Consider the following 26242-nt stretch of genomic DNA (forward strand, 5'->3'; position numbering starts at 1 on the left):
TCATGCTCAGGCTAAGCGGGCTCACGACTGTACAGCGCATGAACTCGCTGGCGTACGTGACGGGCCCCAGGCCCTCGTCAAGCTGTTGAGACAGCTTTGGCGGCCACAGCCTACCGGCACGTTTGGCAGGAACACGAGGTTGTGCTGAACTGTATTACCTGCTGTTCATCCAGCAGTAGATGATCGGGTTGTACATAGAGTTGGACATGGCGAGCCAGTAGATGGCCAGGTAGACGTGTTGAATATACTCGGACTGAGTGATCTCCGGGTGGTGGTGGGTGGCCAGGAAGTACACGTGGTATGGTAGCCAGCACACGGCGAAGATTACCACCACCACGATCATCATCTTCACAATCTGCAAGTGGTGAGTGAGAGAAAAAAAAGAGGGCACATTTAAAACTCGTTTGCAAAGGCTACAGAAACGTGGTGAAGACGTCTTAACTAACAGTCGCGCTAAGGAACACACACATGCACGCCCTCTCTCTCTACTCAGTATAGTCGCAGTTTCGCCGCAAGCGGAAAGAAATACATGCAATACAAATAAATTGAAATGGTGTACAAAGAAATGCTCGAAGATCACTCCCTGAGCATGCTGCCTGGCGTAAATCAACCAAACGCTGTCGTATGTAAACGCGGTTGGTGCAGCAAGTGAAGTGACTTTTGTGTTGTATATGGCTTTAAAGCAAACTTTGCGATGAGAATACAACACCTACAAAGCTATGAGCAGCATAACACCACATAACCTGCGGCCATCAGCAGAACGTGATGACATGTGACCATGCCCTGCCGGTCACAGTACAAAGTTCTTTTAGACGCAACGCAACCATCTCACATATGCGCCTTTCGAGCGACGGAGAAGTTAGGCGCGTTTTCCTACTGCTTAAGTCACGATCGTCTGCATTGTATCGTATTGCACGCCTTCAACAGAGCTCTTGAACATACGATGTGCTGGGTGGTGTTCATGGTGGCACCGACGCCCACGGCAACCGTAAAAATACATCGCGAGTGTTGATACCACTAGTATCGCAATGAAAACACACAGCCGTGCAGCGAGAAACTATATTGGTACTGTGTGCTTGGCTTCTGGTGAATATACACCTGCTTGTTTGACTGAAAGTCGTCTTTGAACATTTGGTTGAAAGAACGAAGTCCACAGAATTCGTTAAAATAAAAAAAAACATGGCGGACACTTGAGCTTCGCCTTAAAGAGTAGAACACAATAGCACGATCAGAAACAGTGGACATCGTCTTCGACTGTGCGCCTAACATTTGCCGTTTCAAAGCAGCCTAGTATGACTACTGCAAGTGAAGTTGCGAAGTGACCACACTACGTCATAATTATTCCTTTCGCAAATTGGCGAAACGCCCTCAACGCGTATGTAAGGCACCAAATACACTTGCGCAGCTGTACCCACTTTGTAATGGGAGGGCCACTCTATCACCAACTTGTTACTCAATTCACGACACATGGGGCGATTGTACGATTCTGCCGCGATATTACATGCGTTAATGACACTCTGTCAACTACATCAAATTCTTGTAGCTTTCTGGCTTCGACTGAAGCAGCACCAGTGCTCGCTCAAATTCACGCCTAGCGCCACTCATAAATAAAAAAAAAAGGGGGGGGGGCACGAAATATTCAGGAAAGGGCGTTTCAGCTCCGCTAACGTGAAACCAGGGAAGGCGCGAAGTTTGCCGTATTTCGAGAGAGATTTCTCTGACAAGGCACCTGTGATGCCAAGCCGGAAACCGGGCATATATATAGTAGGTCATGTTTCCGTTTCACTAACGTTGTCTGGAAACTGCGTTGGGATGCAGCGCAGCCTAAGGCGATTCTTATTATTATTCTTCCCTACATGACTGGTTTCAGTTGCCTATATATGGCCTGTAGGGAAGGGAGTTTAAGCTGCACCAACGTCGCAGGCTATTTTTAGGGCTAATTGTTGCCTTCTTCATTTTTACTGCACCAGTGGAGAGTAGTGTGATTTACCAAATTTTTGCGGTGCATACCCATTATTATGAAAAACCGTGACCACATGACACCATGAATAAATGACAGACCATGAAATCATGAGACGAAGACGTCGCAAAGCCTGTTAGCATAAGTTTGTGACGGAACTCATGTTACGCACGACGTCGCAAAGCCCCCCGCGGTAGTATTGTTCTTCCTCCCTGTATACGACGTAGCCATCTTTCTCGCCGTTTGTGATGAACCGTGATGACATCATATACTGTGACTGCAGGATACGCCGACTGGCTTAGACCATGAGGTGATTCGCATCTAACGTATTTATGTTTGACAAAGAAGTCGAACTGTTATGACCCTCGCATGTGAAATTTGATGTCCACTTTCTAATTGTTCAAGGTGACACAAGAAAGCGGCCACTTTAACACAATGAATGCGTTTAGCGCACTTGCTGGTACGTATAATAGCGTGAAGATGCGTGAAAGCGTCATATACTGCGCAAAAATGCATATAAGGGTACCTGCGAAGTGTCAACACGTCTGAGCGCTTTGTGCAGGCAACATAATTTTGTTTACGAAGAGAAAGATCTCATAGTTTATGTCCAATCATTCACTACCGCTTTGTGGCACCCAAGCCTTCTATTTTCGTGAACTCTTATTTTCGTTATTATTGGTACGTTATTTTTGTGGGGTTCTATCTCTGAAGCGCACACTGCAAAAACACAATCACGCAGGACCGTTGCGCTATTCGCCAAATATAGATAGTCCAGAAAAGCGTTGTCCAGATTCATTGTCTACGCTTTGCTTGAAAAGTCTCGAAGATCCAGTGGTGGCGTTATTGAGATCAAAGAAGTAGCATACACTAAAGAGCCTAAAGAATAGACATATAAATTGAGGCGATCCAAAACAGGCTGCGAACACTCCAAACGCAAGAAAAAAAGCGGCAGAGATAAGAGCAAGGAAAAGCTTACGCTTTGTTGAGCACTTACGGACAGCTTGTCAGGTAGCCAGTAACAGATAGAGTACACGGATGAGGGAAAGACACGAAAAAGCGTTCAGTAACAACAGAGTGCAAGCGGCGCGCGCCCTCATCATTATGCGCATACATTCCCTGCCTCAAAGACAGGCGCGCTAGCATGCCACTTGCAGTATAGATTGTGACACGTGCCTTGGGCGCGCGTCACAGGTCCCAGCACCTGTAAAAGCGGTGTACAGCCACGGGAGAAACAGTGCAGGGAAAGTGTGCCTTCAAGCTCTAAAGTGAGCCTGTAATAGCCCACGCGGAATTGGCCTGCGGTGACACGGCACTTTTACTCGCCCCGAGGAGCGCGAGTGTAGCGATGCTCGATACCCAGGGGAACGTGAGGAAGAAATTTTCACGCTCGATTCAGGCGCCGTCGAGGGGGCCTCATGCCTCCGCTATAAACTGCTTCATAAAAAAGATTTCACTAAGGTCGCAGCTTAGCACGCAATAATAATGCTGCCGCTGGAAAGAAATAACTCGTTTGTAAGAGCTTTGGTAGCGACCAAGAAGTGCATGCCCTTTGTGATTCCCAAATAAAGTTTGCTCCTGTGGAGAGTTCATTCTACTTCAACACTTACGATCCGGTATGAAATTGAGAGAGAAGTCTTTATAGAAAAGTAGCGGATTTAGCCAGCGTATAAAATAATTGACTTGATACTTTGTGTGAGGAAGGGTATTGTAGATCAAAAGAAAGGAATAGAGGGAGGAAAAAAAGTCACAGCTTGGCTGCAAAGGCGAAGCAATGATTGCGATAGATACAAATTGACATTTAATGCGAAGAATAGCAAACAGACCAAAATGTGCCCCACGTCGCTCACGCTCAAATGACGCACAAAATGTACTCATAAGTTCAGATGAACGCAAACAAGTGTTTGACTCGTTACTTCGCTGTGTCTGAAAAGCGCGCTCTTTTCGCAAATGTAGAGTGCGCAGTGAGTACAGTGACCTTTGTGCGCCCGGTAACTACGAAAGAATCGTTCCAGTGAAAGCCCAAGGCGTACGATTCTCTCCACCACGAGATAGGCGCGTGCACGTGAGAGCATCTACTCCCCGTCCCTCTTTCCATGGGCTAAAGTGCGCGTCGCCGCGCCGTGACGATCTGGCGACGCGCACTGATTGCGCCATCTCACTGGTAATGCTGAAAACACGATAGTTTCCGAGAGTGCCATTGCCAGGGGTAAGTGGTAGATATAAATAGCTTCCCGTTTCAACATTGCAGGAGGTGCTTTCTCGTGGCTGAGTGAGTAACGCCACGCACTCACAAGCAAGAGGTCGGACGTTCGGTTACGCACTCCGGAGTCTTTTTTGGATAATATGTCTTGCGTTTTCATATAAATATATACTTATACATATACGGCGAATTAGGGCAGCCACCGACGCCGACACTGGCGGCCAAATCCAGTTAAGAGTGCTCGTATAATTGCTATCACAATAAAAATAAACATAGTAAAATAAAAAAAATATCACAGTGAGTTTTCTTAGTATTGGACAGGGACGTGAGCTGGTAGAATTTCATGGTGTGCATGCAAGCTATAGTTTGTCTAGCTGACCAATTCTACCTAAATATGTAAAGAAAAACTTCATTACACGCCACTGTTGCATGGGGCAGGCTAAAGGGCCTAAGACATAGTAAAATTATAAAGCTATCTGCGTGATCGAAAGCATGCAATGTTTATAGAGCGCACGCTCATTGGTGTACTCTCAGCACTAAAATAAAATGTCTTCCACAGTTTTTATTGAGCCATAGTTGTCACCGTATGGACTTACCACCTCGTACTATAAGTAGTACTACAAGTCATATAATAGGCAGTGTTTAGACAAAGGCGATGGTACTGTTTCCAGAGGTCCCGACCTGCTCTTCTGCAAGGGAATCTCAGCAGGTTGCGGCCACACCAGAGCCGTCTCCAGCCATGGAAGATTTGCCTAAAACAGATCGTCAAGTGATCTCGGTGCTGCGTTCCCTCATAGAAGCCATCCGAACGATATTAGTCGACATGAAGACAGCATCTGCTCGAAGTGCACTTGAAGTATTGAACGCCATAATCCCAGTGCTTGAATCTCTCAACTAGGAAGATGGCTACTCACACCTCATCATTTCGTAAAGTCAAGGCTGCATCCGTCATCCAATGGAACGCCAGAGGACTAAAATCACGCCTTACTGATTTTCTGCAGTTTGTGTATACCAACGTGTTTCCAGTCATCGTCATTTGTGAACCCAATTTGTCGAAACCAATAAGACTTTCGGGGTGCGAAGCTGTCATGTCTTCAACAAGCGGTGCGTTCAGCAAAATAATCGAATTTGTTTGTCGTAAACTGACGTATGTTGTGCAACCAATTGCACCTCACGATGACAATCAGTATGTCTACATCACTGTGAAAAAGAACAAACTCATGTTTACGCTCAGACGTTTATATATCGTCGTCGAATAATCTCGATTCCAGGAGATCAGCGGATATTTTGAGAGTATGTCTTGCACCATGGGTCATCAAAGGTGATTTCAATGCGCACCATAACGCATGGGGAAGTTAGCGTACAAATGCAAGAGGGTGCAGGTTAGTAAACATCGCCTACAGATATAGCCTTACTCTCCTGAATGACGGTAGCCCCACTTTTCTTCGAAGGGTGACATACGGCAGCTGTCTCGACCTTGCTTTTCTTTCCAACTCCCTCGCGAGATACGTCAAGTGGTTTCCAGATGTTTAGACACGAGGAAGAGATCACATTACAATCTACCTTAACATCAAAGGCTTGTCTAGTTGTGGTCCACGGACGACCATTCGAGCAGTCCAATGGACCGACTTCAAATCTGACATAGAAGATGCTTGCAGCGACGACCTGCGATCTGAGTTAGAGCAAAAAATTAAGAGCACAATGCAAAACGCCACTCGCACGGTGACGATATCTTCCTCATGAAACGACTTTGATATAGAGTTGGAGCGACTCCGAGCACTTTGACGCCGGGCGGAGCGTCGGCAGCGGCGCACAAAATGAACTCACGATCTTAGAGCAGCCAGGAGGATGCAAAAGAAGATTCGGCGTCGCATGAATAGATTAGCGTCGGAACGATGGACAACGTTTTGCCAGTCACTAGGCGCTCGCAAGACACTCTCAAACATTTGGAAAACGGTGCAAGGTCTGCGTCACCCTACGGAACAGCGTTTTCCATTCAAAGCGCTCGCGCTATTTCAAGGAAGGCAAGACATCGATGTCGCAGAAGATTTCTGTGCGCAGATCGCCAACCAAGCCACTCGTTCAGATTCTCCAGTGAGAGGTGACGTCCCCCGTTCCCGTGACTACCACATGGACCTCCCTTTTACAATGGAAGAGCTCGAGGCGGCGCTAGCTCTCTGCAGGCGTACAACTTCTCCGGGCCCAGATGGTATTCCATACCGAGCCTTGTGCAACCTTGGCGAAGGTGCAAGGAGAGAACTGTTGAGCCTTTACAACATTTCGTGGCAGGATGGCAATGTTCCTGACGACTGGAAAGTAAGCTGCTTGTTGTCCATCTTGAAGCAGGGCAAATGCCCACTCGAAGTCGCCTCATACCGCCCAATAGCACTGGCCAGCTGCGTAGGGAAGGTAATGGAACGGATGATACTAGGTCGTCTGGAGTGATATCTTGAATACTACAAGATTTATCTGGATTCCATGGCTGGTTTCCGACGCGACCACTCTTCCATTGACAATGTCGTTGGTATAGTTTCGCGTTCAGCACGAAAGATCCTGTAAGCGACTATCTACAGCTTTGTTTCTAGATGTGAAAGGCGCGTATGATAATGTACTACATGAAGCCATTTTGGGTGCTCTTGCCGTGGTTGGCCTTGGTGGTCGAATCTTTCGGTGGATTTCGATTTACCTGGCTGCAAGATCATTCCTTGTATTAACACAAGATGGCCCAACTACGCGACGCTATACTTCCAGGGGTGTTCCTCAAGGCGGAGTTCTTAGCCCGACGCTATACAATCTTGCACTAATTAGCGTTGCTGAATATTTGCGAAGTACCATTAAAATCTCAATATACGCAGACGACATCTGTGTCTGGACTTCGGCAGTCACACGTCCTCAGATACGTTCCCGGCTTCAAAGAGCAGCAACTATGATTGCCTTGTTAAAACAAGGTCTCAGCATATCACCAGAAGAATGCGCGCTGGTGGCCTTCACTCGCAAAGCAACGACCCCTCATGTCATCTCAATCTGTGGGCGACCCATTTCTTACGCCAGAACCCACCGGTTTCTTGGCATCATTATTGATGGGGACCTCTGTTGGAGACCGCATGTGGCCTATATGAAGAAGCGCCTGACCACTATTTCCCAATTGTTCAAGCTCCTGGCAGGAAAGACGTGGGGGATGTCAGTAGACGCAATGATGGAACTCTACAGAACCCTGTTTCTCAGTTCCCTGAAATATAGCTTGCCCGTGCTTAGCAATACCTGCAAAACCAATGTTCGTGTTCTACATGCAGTACAAGCCCAAGCACTGAAAGTGTGCCTTGGTCTGCCCAGATGTACGTCAACAGAGGCAACATTTGCAATTACTGGCGACTATCAGATACAAACTCACATTGCTGTAGAAGTTCTGAGAACGCACATCAGAGACTTCGCACGTGCTCCCTGTCAACACCTTGCACTGTTGCCTTCAGAGAGGCAACAGTGCATGTGATTGTGAAGTACAACGAGAAACTTCCCTCGGGCTTCACTCCTGCATCTAAACCATCGATACCGCCTTGGTGTCTTATTCAACCCACAGTGCATCTTAGTGTACCAGGGATCCGGAGGAAATCTGAGCTTTCATCGCCCTGCTGAAACAACTGTCTCTTCTTCTTTTGCACGAGAAATATTCAGACAGTGTACATATATATACCGATGGCTCCACGAACCGCCAGTGTTCGTCAGGTGCAGTAGTTGTCCCAGCAAGAGGTGTTACCATCAGCTTTAGGACTGACCACTCCACGGCATCTACAGCAGCGGAACTAGCTGCTTTGCGCGCTGCACTTTGTGTGGTCAATCGGGAACCACCGCAACAATGGTCAATTTTCAGTGACTCAAGGGCTGCCCTACAATCTGTGCTTTCAGCACTGCGTCGCAGGCCGTACGAACAGCTTGTTTTCGAAATTCGATGCCTTTTCCACACTTCACATGAGAATGGGCATTATGTGACGTTTCAGTGGCTGCCAAGTCACTGCGGCGTCATAGGAAACGAACATGCCGATACTGCCGTGCGGGCAGCTCTTGAAGGAACACAAGAAGAAGTCATAACACTTTCGCGGACCGATGCAGCCAGTAATCTTCGAGGACTTGCGCGTGAAATCACGTTTTCACTATGGTGCCCGCCAAGCAACGAGACGAATCGCCAACACAACCTCTCCTTTTTGATGGCTCTCCGCATGCCCACTGGGCTTGACCGAAGAGAAGCCACCCTTCTTCAAAGCTTATGGCTAGGAGTGGAATTTACAAAATCTTATTTCTTTGTCATAGGAATAGCTGACAACGCTCTGTGCGATGCCTGTCGTAGCGAAGAGACGCTACACCACATCCTGTGCGACTGTCCGTCGTATGACATCCAGAGACAGTCACTTGCGTCCATTCTTGCGCGCATCGACAACAGCCAAATGTCTGTGGACACTATTCGGTCAAGTGCCCGAGAGAATACATTGCAACAGAAGGCGACAAACGCTCTGCTGAAATTCCTACGCGACACGGACTTGAAAAAGCGGCTGTAACAGCAATGTCACACTCTGCGAAAGACAAGTCTCGACTATGACTGAGTGTGCGCGCGTGTGCTGCCGAATGTGTTGCGTTTATCTCTCTTCCCTCTCTGCTCTCTATCTTTCATCTCCCACATCCCCCTCCCATGCGCAGGGTAGCAAACCGGCTGCCTATAGGCTGGTTAACCTCCCTGCCGTTCTTTTCCTCCTATTTTCCTTCCTTCGAGAGGCCGAGAAATTTCAGATGGGAGACTTGATCTTGAATATGGGTTGAATGAGCGAAAGAAATTATAAAGATGTGCCGAAAGTTCTGAAGCCCCTTCTTTTCTTTAGAAGCAAGTCTCTTAGCCAGCTGGGAAGTATCAGATTTGGTGAAATGAATTTTCCTGTAACTCTGGTATTAAAGTCCTTTCCGTAATGATACCGCAATGAGCCGCTATCAACTGAAATATGATGCAGTGACCTGCGGAAATAGGCAAGTTGTGTAAGTATGCCACTTCAAATGAGGCCGGCTGACTGCTTGTTTACTTTAAAAGGTTGAACAATGTCTTTAGTGGTGTCTGAGAGTCGATATAAATTGTTCATTGGTGAGCCGTTTGGCGCAGGATATAGAAGACATCTTGTTTGATGCAAAGAAGTTGAGGATGGCTTGCACTGTAGCTTATAAAAAAGAAATTGTCTTTTGGAAGGTACCCAAAGCCCTTGGGAGCGCTTAGTATATATATATATATATATATATATATATATATATATATATATATATATATATATATATATATATATATATATATATATATATATATGCTAAAACGCCCAGGCATGCATGAATGTGGGAGGGAGTGAGTCCTGTGGCTGAATAATAGAAGAACCGTACAACATTCGCACAGCTTGGCCGAATGCAGTATAACTGTAGGTTCTAAGGATGTGACATAGAAAATGCTTCTTCTGTTGTGAGTGATGTCGAAGATAAATACGCATGGTTTCTTGGGCGGCGATCATATCTAGCGGGAGAGTTTTCGAGGGTAATGAGCTCTTTGGGAGGCCTAGACAGATTCGCAGACAGTTCCGCATTTTGTTCTGGTACATGCGTCGAGCTGCAGCTAGGAGTTACCTAATTGCTTATAATTTGAATGCGGCGCCCAGCAAAGTTGCAAGGAGACCTCAAGGGAGACGAATAGCCAATTTAAGCGACGTTATGGAATCTAGGATGCGTAATTTCAGAGCAGACATCCCTACCGCATGCAGACATGGAGGTTGGGTGCTTCTGTTTTCATTTCGCTATCGGTGTTAAAACTTAGCCAAGAAAGTTTCCCATTAGTGCATTGAAACAGTTTTGCTTAGTACGCCTAAAAGTCTGGAAAAACAATTTTTCACTTTGGTGGTCGACAGTTGAATGTGTTAAAATAAAGCAATAGTAGTGGGAACCTTACAATAATTTGTATATACAGCACTCAGCATAGCAGTGCATTTTGAAAACGACTTACCCAAAGACATGCGTTCTATTGCTCCTCCGCAATCTTCAACATTATGTTGTGAGCACGAACATCTGTTGTGAAGCTAATCCCGGTAGAAGTGAACAACTGAATGCTTTGATTGCCTGCCACATTGCTCCACCTTATACCGTAATAAAAGTTTGCATGCAAATAAACGATCCGTGTTCTTTATATGGGGTCAGTTACACACACACGCACACTGCAATATATATATATATACATATATATATATATATATATATATATATATATATATATATATATATATATATATATATATATATATATATATATATATATATATATATATATATATATATTGAAATATGACCAGGCACTATTCTGCTTCTCTGTTGTTTCCTAATATGGCTCATTAAGTTTGAGTGGCATATGAATCGAATTTCGTATTCTTTTCCAATAGTCCTCAAATATTCAGCGCCTATTTGGCAATTGATGTAAGGTGACGTTCAAGCTATAGAGTTTCTTGAAATTAACTAGAGAGGACTCTCGCGCTGTGATTGTTCAGCGACCATGGGAATGATGGGTACTACACAAAATTGCCTATAGTCTTCGTGCTTGCGGGAGGCGAATCACTCTTGTGGCTTCGTTTATTTCTTTGTTTCGGTTTTGTTTTGAAAAAAAAAAGAACGAACCCTTTGAACTTAGTGACCCGATTTCAAATGGTAAGCCTCAAAAAATAAGGTGGTGAAGCGCAACCGTGGAAAATTTGCTAATTTGTGTTTCGTGAGATAACAGCTTCAAGCCACACGAAAACACACGGAGCCAGATGTACGAAGATGAGAGAAATGCGGGTACTAACCATAATTCCCGTGCTCGCTAAAGCGGCGTGCATTGCAGCTGCCATAGACATTAGCGCCAGGCTTCACTCTAGTGTACATTAAAAAAAAAAAAACTCAGTGGTTCAAACCACAGTACTGCCAGATGTACCATGAAGACGTGAAGTTGGATAATCAAGAAGGAAATTCTTCGTATACTTGAAATTATTCAGATTGCGAAAGACCATGTGATTGTAGGGACGTCTAACTCTCCTAGCAGCCTATCTAGCTAGCAGCCTATCCTAGCTAGTTGTTGTTTATGCACACTCTGATAATATAGGCATATGTCATGGTCGTGGGGATGAAAGCTATCGTATAGTCGCACAAGTTTTGTCCTGATTTATATGGTCAAAGAAACAAAAAATTAGCGTAAATGACCCAGTCTTCTCATTTGAATTATGCATAAATACTTAGACACGCCGCTGCAGGTGAATTTTCAAACGTGTGTAAATGGCTATATTTTTGTTTGTTTCTGGAATACAACACACTGTATCCCTGCTTGCTTTATCAAGTTCTGCCGCTAAAATTTGACTGACCGTAACCACCAACAAATGTGGGTTAGATGATTCTGTGCGAGTTACTGAATTCTGGGCTGACAGCCGTCATCGGCGTTTTGAACGGACGGAGAGTTCAGGGAGGAGAGAGAGAGAGAAAGAGTGGAAGGACTCTTAAATCTGACGACCGGTGTTACGAGTAGCGGGAGCAACGGCGCGAGCCGGGACGTAAATATCGCGCGCTGTTACAAGGCGCGTCTGCGTTGTTGCCACCGTGTGGTTCCCGTGTGCCAAGTGGCGGATGGGGCGCCGACGATGGCCAGCGCAGGTGGCGCCCATTGCTCGCTCACGCTGGTGCGCCACGAGGAGCGTGCACGACGTTGGTTCGGCAGCTGACAGCGAGTTGAAATGGCGGCCGCAATGGCAGCAGCAGAAGGCACTCGCGAACGGGGTCACGTCCCCCGGGACTGCCACCAGCATTCCGCAGCGCCCAAGAACAACGCCGTCGCTAAATGGCTCGGCGGTAATAGGGCGGCCTGCTTTTTCGCCACTTTGCATCTTTACTCGCTTTACTTCTCTTCTTGCTCGGCGCGCCCTGGCCTATTCCTCTCGCCTGCCTTACTTTCCGGCGCTGCGGAGGCCGACTGCGGGTTGCTCCCCGGTTTCAGAAATCAGGAGCCGTAGCAGATGCCGGCTTCTAAACAGCACGTACCACTCTCACTCAAGCCGTTTTTTTTCTTTTTGTTTCTCGCTGCTCTCGCCAAACTTTCTGTGCAGAAACCCGTTACCTGATCGGGTGAAGCACAAATTCTATTCCGGGTGCACGCAAGAGTGGAAAACAGAGCGCACTCTGCGTTCTCCATTCGAAGGGGGGGGGGGGGGGGGGAGTTTTTCGATACCGAGGAGCCTTCCACACATGCTGTTTGCGCAGCCCTGATTTGTGCGACTGACTGTGGAAATCAAGATGGGCTACGGGAGCAGGAAGCCGAAATCGCGCGGCAAGAAAAACAGGAAACTGAGATCATCGTTTTAAATCGCCAGTTCCCGGCTGACGAGTAAGTAGGATGTAAGAGCACAAAAGTTGTTTACAAGTGAGACCGACTTTACCCGAGCAACTACACGTTGAAGTAATCTATCTATCTATCTATCTATCTATCTATCTATCTATCTATCTATCTATCTATCTATCTATCTATCTATCTATCTATCTATCTATCTATCTATCTATCTATCTATCTATCTATCTATCTATCTATCTATCTATCTATCTATCTATCTATCTATCTATCTATCTATCTCGAACAGATGGTGACCGACGACGATATGTCATGCGGATGCAGCAATACACACAAGACAAGGCATGTCGCGGAAAACAAGCGCATGCCACTCATTCGGAACACTTTAAAGAAACATACGCTGCATTCAAAAAAAGACTTTCTTTGCAGACATTTCGGATTTATTAGCAGGCTGTGTAATCGATCATGGTTCGATATTCCGTGCCACTTGTGTGTAGTGTACTAAACATCTTCGCTGCTCATTCACCTTCACTGAGTGGAGTGGGTTCTAAAATTTTTTAAGACATAGTTCTGCAGTTTTCAGATATATTTGTCTGTAAGCGAAAAAAATTCGACGAATCTCAGGATTTCGTGACTAAAGCGTGAAAGGAAGCTGTGAACGTTTACATTTGTGCCGACGACATTGCTTCTTTATTGCTAGAATGATGTCATTTGGTGCGTTTAGCGTTTTGATTGATTGATTGGTATATGAGGTTTAACGTCCCAAAACCACCATATGATTATGAGAGACGCCGTAGTGGAGGGCTCCGGAAATTTCGACCACCTGGGGTTCTTTAACGTGCACCTAAATCTGAGCACACGGGCCTACAACATTTCCGCCTCCATCAGAAATGCAGCCGCCGCAGCCGGGATTCGATCCCGCGACCTGCGTGTCAGCAGCCGAGTACCTTAGCCACTAGACCACCGCGGCGGGGCGCGTTTAGCGTTTTCCCGTCGCATGAACTACAATACATAAGACGAAACTGGAATACTTCTTGGTAGGTTACTTTGAAGTTGTGTGCTAATAAATGTGCTGGTAATATTGTTTTACTCAGGTAAAGGTCCAGTACACAAAGCCCTTATATATCTCTTGCAAAAGATTGCACAAGCACATCCAATACATCGGTGTTAAATATACCAAACATGTTAACCTGCACCCATATATAAGTACTCAGAAAGCTTATATAATGGGCATTTAATGCAGGTTGTTAAACTGCAGATGAAACACGAGAAGAATATTGCTTGTGACAGTATACATAAAATGTACATTAGTTGTATATCATGAGTTGGCTGCACTGTATTCTGTGTGACAACACACAAATATAGATCGTTGCTTGCAGTTAAGTGTGAGCATAGGACTTCAAACTGATATGTTTCCTCCGTCATTCCGCCAAGAAGATGATCGAATCTCATCCCACATAAACACGCTTTCATTTTCTGATTGTATGGACTGTATTAAGGCTATTAAGGCTATATGAATTACTCCTAAGTTGCCCGCAAATGACTTTCATCACTACTTCAGGTGAATATTGTTTGCATTTGGTTATTGTAAGGTTTCGTGTACCACAGATAGATGAGAAGAATAAAAACATGAATAATTACTCCAGCCACTGAATATACAATAACGCTATGTGCTTCCCATAAATAGCTTTAAATACTTATTTTCATTCCTTGAAACATTTCGTTTGTTATTCTTTTGAAACCACGAAAAATCAGTATTTTCTGGCATCATTCATAGATCACTACAGTATTAACGTAAGCATGCTATAGTATAGTCATCATTGTCGCTGCAGAAGGCTAATCGAAATTTGAGGTAAAGCCTTGCATTTGTAATACGTTGTCCTGCACTGAAATTGCTGCTCTTCATGCCGAGACACCGTAAGAGTGGTGCTCCCTTTTCTTACTTAATGATTTTTCTCACTCTGTAGCTATTTCAGTTTCTATAGTAAACGCCCATTTTTACGGAACATGTTTGCGTAGCTTAGGTAAACCAGCCATGAAGGCTTATTTTTAAACGATATTGCCAATTCATTGAAGAAGCGACATCATTCTGCGTGTTATTAATTCTCGTTCGATAGCTGAAAGCACAAATCATGGCTGCTCGGTTTTCGAGGCATTCAAATACGAAACCTTTGTCAGGCCCACTACTCTCTGTCTGTCTGATTATTTACTTTCCTAGAGAAGCGAATCCTGCAACACAACGGTAATCGGGTTGTCCCTCCTGAAACTAAAATGCCGCTTTCCGTTCATGAGCGTTTACTTGCACGAATCAAGTTCGCTGTCCTCCCCTATAAGCCTTATCGTAATCAGGAAGCAAGAATTAATCACCTGTTCTTATACTTCTTTTTGTAGCGATGCACACTAGGGCTGCAAAACAGAAAAACCACCTCTAAAAAAAAAGTTTGCCTGGCCTTGATAGATCGTGTTCTTCTTTCATTTGAGTATTTTGCTCTGGTATAGAGCAGTATGGGTGTCTGCTCCACTATCTGCTGCACTGTTTAAGAGCCTGCTAACCTCATTAACTTCACCTTTCTTTTTCTTCTCATATTATGTATTTTAAAGCGATAACTACTTAATGTTCTTGGTATACTTCGTTCATCTAAGCGTCCAACTTCACCTTGCAAGAGGACGTATAGTCTATATCTGTCCTGAAAATTTATTATTTCAGTAATCTCCTCACTTCTTGAATAACTAAACGGGCATGACCCGTGTGCTCTGTCAACAGCAACAACAAAAAATTTAGATTACCTCCCCCTAAAGGGAACTTTGAGGGTTTTGTGAAGCAGCATTCGGAGTGCACACCAAGTTTCCGTTAACGTTCACTCGGCGTTTCCGTTAGTGTCTGCGGTTTGTGTTTAGTATGTTATTTGTACTTTGCGTTTGTGCGTTGTCGAGGAAGTTTCGCTTGAATCGTGCGGTTGCTCCATCGGTTCCCGGTCGCTGCCATTTGTCTCAAAATGCAGTTGTCTCGCTACAGACTCGCGTTTACTCTCATAGCAGAAGCGGTAGCTCGACGCCGGCGCTTGACTTCGACGTCGGCGTTCCGGACCTCGGGGTTTGCAGCTCGACGCTAGCGCTTCACTTGCGCTTCCCTGGCCCAGAGCTTCGGATCACCTTGCCTGCGCAGGCGTTTGTGGTCAGCATCGCGAGTCCTACGCTGCTGCTGCCCCGCGACAGTCTCGATCTCGGCAGAGGTTGAAGTGCTGCTGAAACTGGCGCTGACGTTGACGTTACGACTCATCTGAATGGGAGCGAAGCGAGAATTACAGAAGCCGACCGAGCGGGCGCGCTTATATGAAATAGAAGAGGGAGAGGTGAGAGTGGGTTTACAGGCTGCAACGCTGGTGGAGGAGAGAAGGCGACCGAACGCCTGCGTAAACGAGGAGAATGGGAGAGAGAGTAGGCGCATGCGCACCGGAGCACGGATGCCACCGGATTTTTAAATGCGAAGCTCCACTTGGCGGACATTAATTAAACGGCGAAGCAGGAGGCGGGTAGTAGGGTTGAATAAAATGAGGTGAATTGGCAATGAAGAATACAGTTCGTGCATGAAGTAGGAGGAGTATTAGTGGGCGTAGGGGATAGTTGCGGGAGTTGTAAGTGGTGGGAGGGCTAGTGCATATTCACAGTGGGATTTACCACTCTATTCGTGTAAATCCTTTCAACGATGATGCCCGGGCATGAAAGCCCGGAGTATGAACAGCTTCGCTTGTAAAACAAAGCAGCAACAAGAACGACAACAACCCTTCACACTGCCGTGATAAACACCAATAATTACCCCAGATGGACTACAACTCTCAGTAGGTTGGTGCAGCAAGGGGAGTTCATTGTTGTGATAGAGAATTTTCTGTTGACTTGACCTAGCATCTATAATGTAGCATCATACGAAACAATGTAGCACTGACTGGACGTGCAACAGTGTTGTCCTTATAGTACATGTAATTGCTTCACATTATGAACGAAACTGCAACTCTTTCAACTTGAGATTGGTGGTATTTTTTTTAGGTATGACTGCGCCTCCTGTCTCGTACGTAGGGTTTATTAGTACAAAAACTAAAAAAATGGCAGATCCCACGTACAGCGGGAATCAATGGTATACGCAAAGCACAAATGAGGAAGGTTGATATGTTATGCCGGAAATGACTTCCAGTTCATGATTATCATGTTCGCGCCCAGCATTTGTGTTTGACGCCCATTCAAGTCACGTAATACCCAATTCGGTATATGTGAAGATAGCGAAACTTCTGCAAGCGTCCTATGAGCTTAGCATGCAGTCATAGTTTACATGACAAGCATGTCATGATTATGGTGTTCGGACGTATCATTTACCTTCGTCGTTTGTTCGCGCCACGTAATACCAAATTTGGTATATGTGTAGCTAGCAAAATGGCTGCAAGCGCACTATGATTGTAGCATGTAGTCATGTTGTACATGACACGCATATATTTATTATCATGCTTGGACGTGTCATTTACCTTCGTCGTCCATTCACTTCACGTAATACCAAATTTGGTATATGTGAAACTAGCGAGACGACCGCAAGCGCACCATGAGCGTGACATGTAGTCATGTTTTTACATGACACGCATGTGATGATTATCAAGTTTGAATGTGTCATTTACCCTCATCGTACCATTCGCATCACGTAATATGAAATTTGGTGTATTTGAAGCTAGCAAAACGTCCGTGTGGGCATCAAGAGTGTGGCATGTAGTCAAGTTAATACATGACACGCATGGCAAGATTATCATGTTTTCACCAGTCATATTCCTTTGTAATCTACTCACGTCATGTAATACCAAATTTGGTGTATGTGAATCCAGCGAAACGATCACGAGTGCACCATGAGCGTGGCGTGTAGTCATGAGACTCATGACTTACATGACATCCCCGCCATAATTTCCACGTTAGGGCCCATAGGCGTATTAGCCGGACGGGGGGGGGGGCAAGGAAGGCGCTAGCCCCCCGACTAAGAAAAGACTCCCCTCCCCCCCTCAACAGTTTCGAAAGTGCTCCCTGTTGGCTGCATGCTGTGGTAACGAAGAGCTAAGAGGAAGTTTTCGTTCACCACAGTAATCACTGAATTGTAATGTTACAATGAAATGAAATTGTTTCGAGGGAATGTTACAATATAGTGAAATGTAACCAACATTTCTGGTGTGACGGTTTTTCTTGAAGGCTCTTTGTGGCGCGTTTCACCTATGCGACGCTTTCCCGCATTGTGCTTCTGCATCGCAGAGCAGGCTAGCGCTTAACAGGGGCCCTCTATCATTACATAACTTGTTCATTCTTTTATTCTGCTGTGATTAACCGATGCAGTTATGGATTGGAACGAACAAAGTTTTTATGGACAGCTTAAACCATTTGCTGCTTCAGGAAAATCATTCTCTTTCATATAAAGGAAATAGCATCACGGCTGCTCTGTCGGAGCTGCTGTGAGGCGATGATTGAGACGAATATTTTTAAGTGTTTAAGTGTTGCTGTAGTCTCCGATGAACCTGATCTGCCTTGCGTATGGTAATTTGGAGTGATGCCGGCAGCTTAAAAGGTGGTGACGAATAAAGCAGTGGACTCCAGCATAGTGGGAAACTCAGCCTTTAACTTGCTCCGCAAGTTGACCAACCGGAGCAATGAGACGGTGAAAGACCGTGCTTTTTGGCACATATGGATGCTTAATTAAGAGTCAGATTAGTTGGTTTTCATACAACTTGAAATGTCTTTTACAGCTCAAAATACAACTTAGACAGCAAAGAAGCACACACTTACCACACTGCTTATCTCTATCTCTCTTCATCTATCTCTCAGCATGGACGAGCACAGAGATGTATGCGTGCTGTGACTGCTAAACACCGTCATGCTGCAAGTTGAAATATTTTATTACGTAGTTTTACATATTGCTCAGTTTTGCATATCGCTCAGCACGTGAATGAGTTGTTTAGAGTGCATCCACTGTAATCATCACCATGCCATTTCAGATTCGTGATGTCATGTAAAAAGTAGGTCATCTTATGGCACAAAAAAAAAAAAACTTCAAATACTGGAGAACCAAGTGCAAACATTATGCCATAGTAAAAATAGTTCATTCTCTCATTTTTTACGCGGTTGTGCATCAGTGGTCATTACGTGATGGATCATTTTCGCTTAATTTGTTCCTCGCGTAACAAGCTGGGACTATGAGCATGATCCAGAAAGTTTAGACTAATCATATACAGCCAATGACCATTTCGAAAGGAAGCAACGAGGGATAGTTCATAGCCATGATCGCCCACGTTTTTATTGCGATAGCAATTATATGGACACTCTCGGCTGGATTTTGCCACCGGCTTCGACGCCGATGTCATGCACCGTATATGTATTCGTATCTATACATTGAAAACCACAGGTACGTATATGTATACGTATACATATACGTATATATATACGTATACGTATATGTATACGTATCTATATATTGAAAACGCAAGAAGAAAAAAAAATCCAGAAAACCTACTCTGGCACGCGGAATCCAACGTGGCACCTCCGCGTCGTGAATGCGAGGCGTTAACCACTGAGCCATCGAGAGGTACCTCCTTCGACACACAAACGGCAAACTATTTATACCTACCATTTACCGCTGTTGACAGGCGTCTCCAAGGGGGGGGGGGGGCTATCGTGTTTTTAGCATTATCAGCAAGATGGCGCCATGAGCGCGCGGCAGCTCTTATCTCTCACGCGTACTTTGGCCCGCGGAGCGAAGGGAAGTGGCAGACTTCTCACCCACCCTTATCTCCTGGTGGAGAAGATCATACTTCTTGGCTGGCTTTAGGCTTGGAACGATTCTGTGGCAGTTACGGGGCGCACAAAGGTCACTGCAATCGTTGCACAGCCTCGATTTTTGAAAAAGGTACGCTTTTAAGACACAGTGGAGTAAGAACTAAGACGCTTATTCGCGTTAATCTGTACCCATGAGTACGTTGCGTGCGTCATCTGCGCGTGAAAAACGTGGGGCGCGTTTCTATCTGCTTGCCATTCTGTATGTGACCTTCCACTTTGTTGCTGTCGCGTTCATTGCTTCGCCTTTGCAACAAAGCTGTGTGTTCTTTCTTTCAAAGAAAAATTTTATTAACACCTGTTTGAATTGGTGTATTTATGCAGGTGCCTGGGGGGCCCTTTTAAGAAATGTTAATGCAAATAAAATGCGTGTAAACAATGTACCATGTCCCTAACTTCACAAATTGTATGTTTTAAATAAAAGGATTGGGAAGTTGATAATAAGGGTATTATAATAAAAGACTAATACGGTATTCATTGCATACACCAGAAACAGTGTTTGGACACAAAGCACACAAGGCGAACAATCATACACACAAGCCTGAGTATATGCGAAAAACTGTAATGCTTATTATGAAAAAGAATAACAGCAATCATGCATTGCAAAAACGTGTTTGATCCTTCCGTCATATCAATCGGTACAGCACGAAAGTAAAACGTGTTATTATAGAGGTAATTGAATGTTTACTGTACATTGATGAAGAAGGGTTCGCCAAATGTATGTCTTTATGCTTGACAGCTACAGCAACATTCAACGTGGGCGTAGCCCCGTTGACATTTGATATATCTCCATTCCAGCGAATGACATCCATGATGAATTCATTAAAGAAACCATTGTGGTATCTGTAGATTTTAACAGCCAAAGCATAACCTGAGAAAGGGGCGGGATAGCAAGAGGAACATCGCAAGTAGTAGTTCGTCACTCGAATGCTAACATGAAGGTCGCGAAACCAAATCCCAGCTGCGGCGGCTGCATTTTCTATGGTAGTGAGAACGCTGCAGGCCTGTGTGCTCAGACTTGGGTGCACGTTAAAGAATCTCAGGTGGTCAAAATTCCCGGAGTCCTCCACAACGGTGTCTTTCGTAATCATGTGGTGATTTGGGGACATGCAACTTCACAAATTACACAAATTACTGTTCTAGGGTGCAGAAATACACGACGCTGAAATTGAACTAAGGGTGCCATCCCTCGGCCTGTGAAAGCGTTATTGAACTTAGTGGTATCCAGGAAAACGCTAAACGCATCATGTCACTCCTGTAGTCCAGGCATGATGTTTCTCGGGGTGCGCTATAGTGAACTAGATAGGGTACGCGTAAGCGAGGAATGCGCCATTATATACACTTGAGGTAGGCGCGCGTCACAGGGCTTTTTTGGCTTCGATGGACGCTATGAGCGAGATCAACGCTTGGGGAAAGACACCACTTTGCGGTGCAATAAGGAATTTATAAAACTGCACTTGTATTGATAACGCGCTGGATGGCACAGACGTGCAGCTGTACGCGTTGCAGGTGCTAATCGCGGAAGCCTCAGTAATGATGAATTACTTTACCACTCCAAGAGGCCGACACTACCCACTGACGAGGAGCACTCCAAGAGGAAATTTTGAGAGATATATGCCGCGTTTGTATGACAGTTAGAATTTGTGGCCGTTACGCAGTGGATAGCGTTGCTTGGCACTAGTGCCAGAAGATTGAGAGGCCATCGATTCGATGCCCGTTGACGAAACTTTTTCGGAGCACAGCTTCTTAGGGTGTCGGTCTGTCCTTCCTCAGATGCTGACACACGTAGCCACCTGTAGCTTTATAAAGTGTTCAATAGATGGCGTAAGTGCCAATCTCTCTATATATAATTGCATATAATGTCATTAGACGGTGCAACTTTTAGGGGCAGACAGAAAGACGGACGGACGGATGAACAGACAGATGGACAGATGGTCAGACGGACGCTTCGTACCACTCATAATCATTCACTCTATGGATATGCTGTAATTTTTTAAAGACGATAGTCTTTCTTGGGAGCCTTCGACGCAAAAATTTTAGTCTGTCTGTCTGTACATTTGTCTGTTTGTCCGCTCTTAACAGTAATCTTAAACGCCACCAAAGTGACCAAACGATGCAACAAACAGCCGACCCCGTCCGCAGCGCCCACCAATATCGCTCAAGATTCTGCGTTTATATTTGTGTGATTGTCAATTAAAAAGCAATTATTGCGCATACCTGAGTCACCATAACAGCACGTCAATACCCTGTATGTGTGTCTCTTACTAGAAAACGCATGCATAAGTAGTTATAAGGACCGTAGCGTTTATCACGTTGCGCTGACCAGGCAACGCTTGCACGAAAAGGCAAGTGTTTCCAACACTTTGCTAAGACGACACAATGGTGGCACCTACCCGTCGCCTTGCATTGTACACCTTGTCCCCTCAGAAACGAGCGCTAAAAGCGCGCGCGCTTTATTTCCCAAGATAACTGCCAGATATCGCTCATGTCTCACGTGTGACGTGAGTTAATGCGCTCGTTTGCCTCCGCTGCGCGCTCGAGGTACTTACTATAACGCAGTGCCTCCAGTACATCATTCACCAATTTTGTTGCGCAGAACATCAAATAAACGTTTTGTTCACTTTGTCCAAACGCAAAACTATCGTCTTTCGACGATATTTACAGTGTAACATGCAGATACGTGGCCAACTGTTTTACTTTTCCTTTCCCTCTCGACAAGAGTGTTGTACATACTGTAGAATATAAAACTCTTTGTGATGCCTCCATACTGAAAAGACGTCTATACCTTTCTGTCGTCGTCCCAGTAAAGAACGTTTTTTGCCTCCCTGCTATTTCCACTGCAACTTTCAGGTTATCATTACTCACTCATGCTCGTCATACAGTCGTATTATGTCATTCCAATTTTGGTATATATCCCATTATTGAAACGGCCAGGAGAGCTAAAGGTGGTAGGCAGCTAGATAGATGTATAGATAGATAGATAGATAGATAGATAGATAGATAGATAGATAGATAGATAGATAGATAGATAGATAGATAGACAGACAGACAGACAGACAGACAGACAGACAGACAAACAGACAGACAGACAGACAGACAGACAGACAGATAGATAGATAGATAGATAGATAGATAGATAGATAGATAGATAGATAGATATAGTCAAAGTCGCTGAAGTTTTTTAAGAAATGCTTCGCATTTAAAGCGTACACGCCAGAATCACCACGTAATACAGGAACCTGAGCATCACTGCTTGGAGAGCTGCTATATAGACATGACTTTATAGCCTGCACACGCCAGGAACAACAGCACCATAGTTGTTACATCTCAGGTGAATGTGTTCTGTTCCGTTTTGTTGCATCTGTCTCGCTATGGGGAAGCTGAGGTTCACATTACCTCAGCTAATTAGTATCTATAGGTTCTGCAGCAGAAAAAAATAACGAAGGTTACACAAAATAAACGAGGAGCAGCAAAAAAATAATCAACAGCAACAATAGCACACTGAAACAAGTTAAAATAAGATTGTACAGCTTACCTGCAACAGATCACACTGCAATAAAACGTTCCCAGACACGCATTTATAGTTCCGTTCACAGTCTATTAACTAACACATTATTCTAAATATATCAACACATAGGCGTATATCACAAGCACTTATCTAGTCTGGTCACTCCTAAGTCGTCTTTGAGGAAGGTGTTTACCTTTTCCTGTTAAAAATACAACATATTAAAGGAAGATTGTGAAGGTGTCTAATTAATGGCATTACTTTGCCAAAACCATTACGGTAGTTAAAAGGTTGAACATAATCTCTCGTGAGCCCTAAACCGCGTTGTCACCAAGACCGCTGGGAAGACGATGTTGCCAGCCCACTCCTCATGTGTCGCCCCACCGTGGTGGTATAGTGGCTAAGGTACTTGCTACTTACCCACAGGTCGCGAGATCGAATGCCGGCTGGCTGCGGCGGCTGCATTTTCGATGGAGGCAAAAATGCTGAAGGCCCGTGTGCAAAGATTTGAGTGTAAGTTAAACAACCCCATGCAGGTAGTCGAAATTTCCGGAGAAGTTACTTTCGGAGCGAGATGCGCGAAATAGCTAGTAGTGCTCATATGAGGGCACGCATCGGAAATCGTGACTGTAAATTTTTGGATTTAGCTTTTATGAAAGCAATGTAACATGCAGCTACGCCATTAGGCGCCTGTAACAGGCGTACCAAGGTAATTTAAAACGCTAAAATATTCGATAGGGCATTATGAAAATTGTCAGCGTATCCCGTATGGGAAGATCCGATGACCCGACCTAATCCATATGAAAGACTACTGTACGACATCCCATTCTAGGTTTTACTTATGCAAGTGCAATGACCACTTTTCTTAAATGTCCCTACAAAGTTCGTAAAAAAAGTAAAGGGCCATTGCTCTTGGCTAGTGAAAGGGATATTTCCGTCCGCGCTAAAAGCGGCACATGCTTAGAATATTGCGTGAGAGCAGGCCAGTAGTCATTCTCCTGTTGGTTGCCAGCCGTAAAAAAAGGTACGAACATTCGGATAAAGCCCTCTCTAGTTCACCCGGACAAATCTCCGGCCTCTGGATAGGACGTAGATCGAGGAGGGCCGAATGAAATTCCGCTTTGCCCCTGAGCGAACGTAAAGAACCATCTCTTCTACAACATGTCAGCCGAGTGCGTCCCCGAACAAGACGCGGAAGATCGACTGAAGTTCCTGAATTGTTCATCAGAAAGGCTACAGAAAACGGGGAACGAACGGGAAGCAACCGAGACTTAAGGAGGGATTCTTGCGAGAAGCGACGACGATCCGGAGAACCCTGCGTTCCCCCTCCCGTTCGCAGCGAGCTGTTTTGGAAGATAGTCTCGCGGTGCCCAATGAGAATCATCAGGGGGAAACACCGCGTGTGCAGATGGCATGCCAAGCTCCTGTGGGAGGCCCAGGCTGCTGTGCGCTCTTCCTTATTGCAGTCTCTTCGAGACTGGGCGAAGCAGGCATCCTCCGCAGTGCGCTGGCGCGGGAACACACCACATCGATGAAAGGGGAGAGCGGACTGGTGCGCAACCATTTTATGGGCTCCTCGCTGATTGCGCCTAAACAACGTTCTGTCGGCAACCCTCGGGGCAAGCCACCATATGGTAGTTCCTCCCCGAACAATGGCGGGGACAAACGAAAAGGACGTGGAGGTAAGACTCGGTGGCCAGGGCAGCCCGGCCACAACGGAGCGTTCCGGTCCGCTGAGGGTTGTTTCTGTGTGGAAATTGTGCCTTAACCTTCCGATAGTGTGCGAAAAGCGAAAGGAAGCAAATCGACTGAGGACGCAAGATGATGCGATGCTATGAGATGAAAATGTAAACCACTATAGCGGTGAACGAAAAAAATAAAAGAGAAGCAGCCGAACGTAAGCTGCACGATAATGAATTGGAGAAGGCAGGCAGTGCAGCGGTGAGCAGCGAACATCTCTCCACGTGGATCGGAATGCCGCGGCTATAGTTCGAGCCAGATTACACTCGAAACGGGATTAAAGTGTGGCCCTCGCGAGACGAAACAGCGTGGCAGGCATGCTCGACTGTTCCGCGGAGACCCACGCCACGCAGCGCACCCTTCGACTTAGGCACGTGGCAAGGCCCGCTTTTCACTGCCGAGAAGATGACCTTTCAACTCTGGCACAAAACAGAGCCATCCTTTCCTGTCACAACGCTCGTTTTCGCAGGTGAAAAGCATAAGATCCCCCAAGATTTTATGTAAAATAGTTATGGGCGCTATTTTACGTTCACTAAATAATAATAATAATATTACTACTACTACTACTATTACTACTACTACTACTACTACTACTACTACTAATATTAATAGCAAAAGACAGAAGCTGATTGAAGTCTGCCTAGACAAATTTACTGGATCGGTTAATTGAGATTTCCATAGGGCGATCCAACTGAGTGGCAATTAAGGCGTCCCTTTTCCATTTTTAGTTTTTGTCTCTTATGTGGGGGTCAGCGATCCTCGTGGGTATGTGTTCCAGCCAGAAACACTTTTCAACAATAACGTAGAGAGAAATTAGAAAATTGTATAATTCTTTCGTGCTATATGTTTCCAGGCAACTTTCTGTAGCGCCCTGCCGCTGTGTTCTAGTGGCTAAAGTAATCGACTACCGACCCGCAGGCCGCGGGATCGAATCCCGGCTGCGGCGGCTGCATTTCCGATCTTCGAATCAAACTAGAAACTTAATTCACATGTAGCCAGCGTATACAGCGCAAAGATAAACCAGAGCACGTCACACATCCCTGTGCTATCGCTGTCATTTATTACCATGGATGCAATATTACTGAAATCTAAGAGACAATCTTGCCAAGGGAAGTACAGGGGATGTTATTAGAAGTAATTGTAATGTAAATGTGAAGAAAGAAAAGTGGATGGAAAAATAATTTGCCGTAAACAGGGACAGAACCTGTGACCTTCGAATAACGCCTCCGATGCTCTACCAACTGAGCTACCGTGGCGGCTATCCCCCCCCCCCTCTCCGTCCACTTTTTGGGGTATATATGGACATCAAACGTTGGAGGGTCAGTCAACGCCACCAGTAGCCATGACAGCGAGTGTGGAACGCGCTTTATGTGCCTGTTTGGCGTCACGTAGCGCGTGAACTGATTACGAGCTGGCAGCTGACCAATAATCCCTCGTATACTACCCGAAGGCCCGAAGTCTACCAGAACGAGACCCTCGCTATGAATGAAGGAAGGAAGTGTACATTCAGGTGTTCGCTTTTTTTGTTAGACACAATAATGAGAACTGACAGATATCTATGCCGAAAAACGTATAGGGAATGCCATTAAAAGCAATTGTAATGTAAAAATATTG

General features: G+C 45.3%; 1 protein-coding gene across 1 annotated transcript in view; it reads right to left on the reverse strand.

Moving 5' to 3' along the window:
• Positions 1–26242, reverse strand: part of LOC119177337 (tachykinin-like peptides receptor 99D) — a 479365-nt gene that overhangs the window by 17636 nt on the left and 435487 nt on the right. Inside the window, exon 7 of the mRNA XM_037428811.2 lies at positions 159–355. Coding sequence (XP_037284708.2) covers positions 159–355 — 197 coding nt within the window. The remainder of the gene's footprint in view (positions 1–158; positions 356–26242) is intronic.

The sequence above is a fragment of the Rhipicephalus microplus genome, chromosome X (assembly GCF_043290135.1).
Source record: "Rhipicephalus microplus isolate Deutch F79 chromosome X, USDA_Rmic, whole genome shotgun sequence".
Taxonomy (NCBI): domain Eukaryota; kingdom Metazoa; phylum Arthropoda; class Arachnida; order Ixodida; family Ixodidae; genus Rhipicephalus; species Rhipicephalus microplus.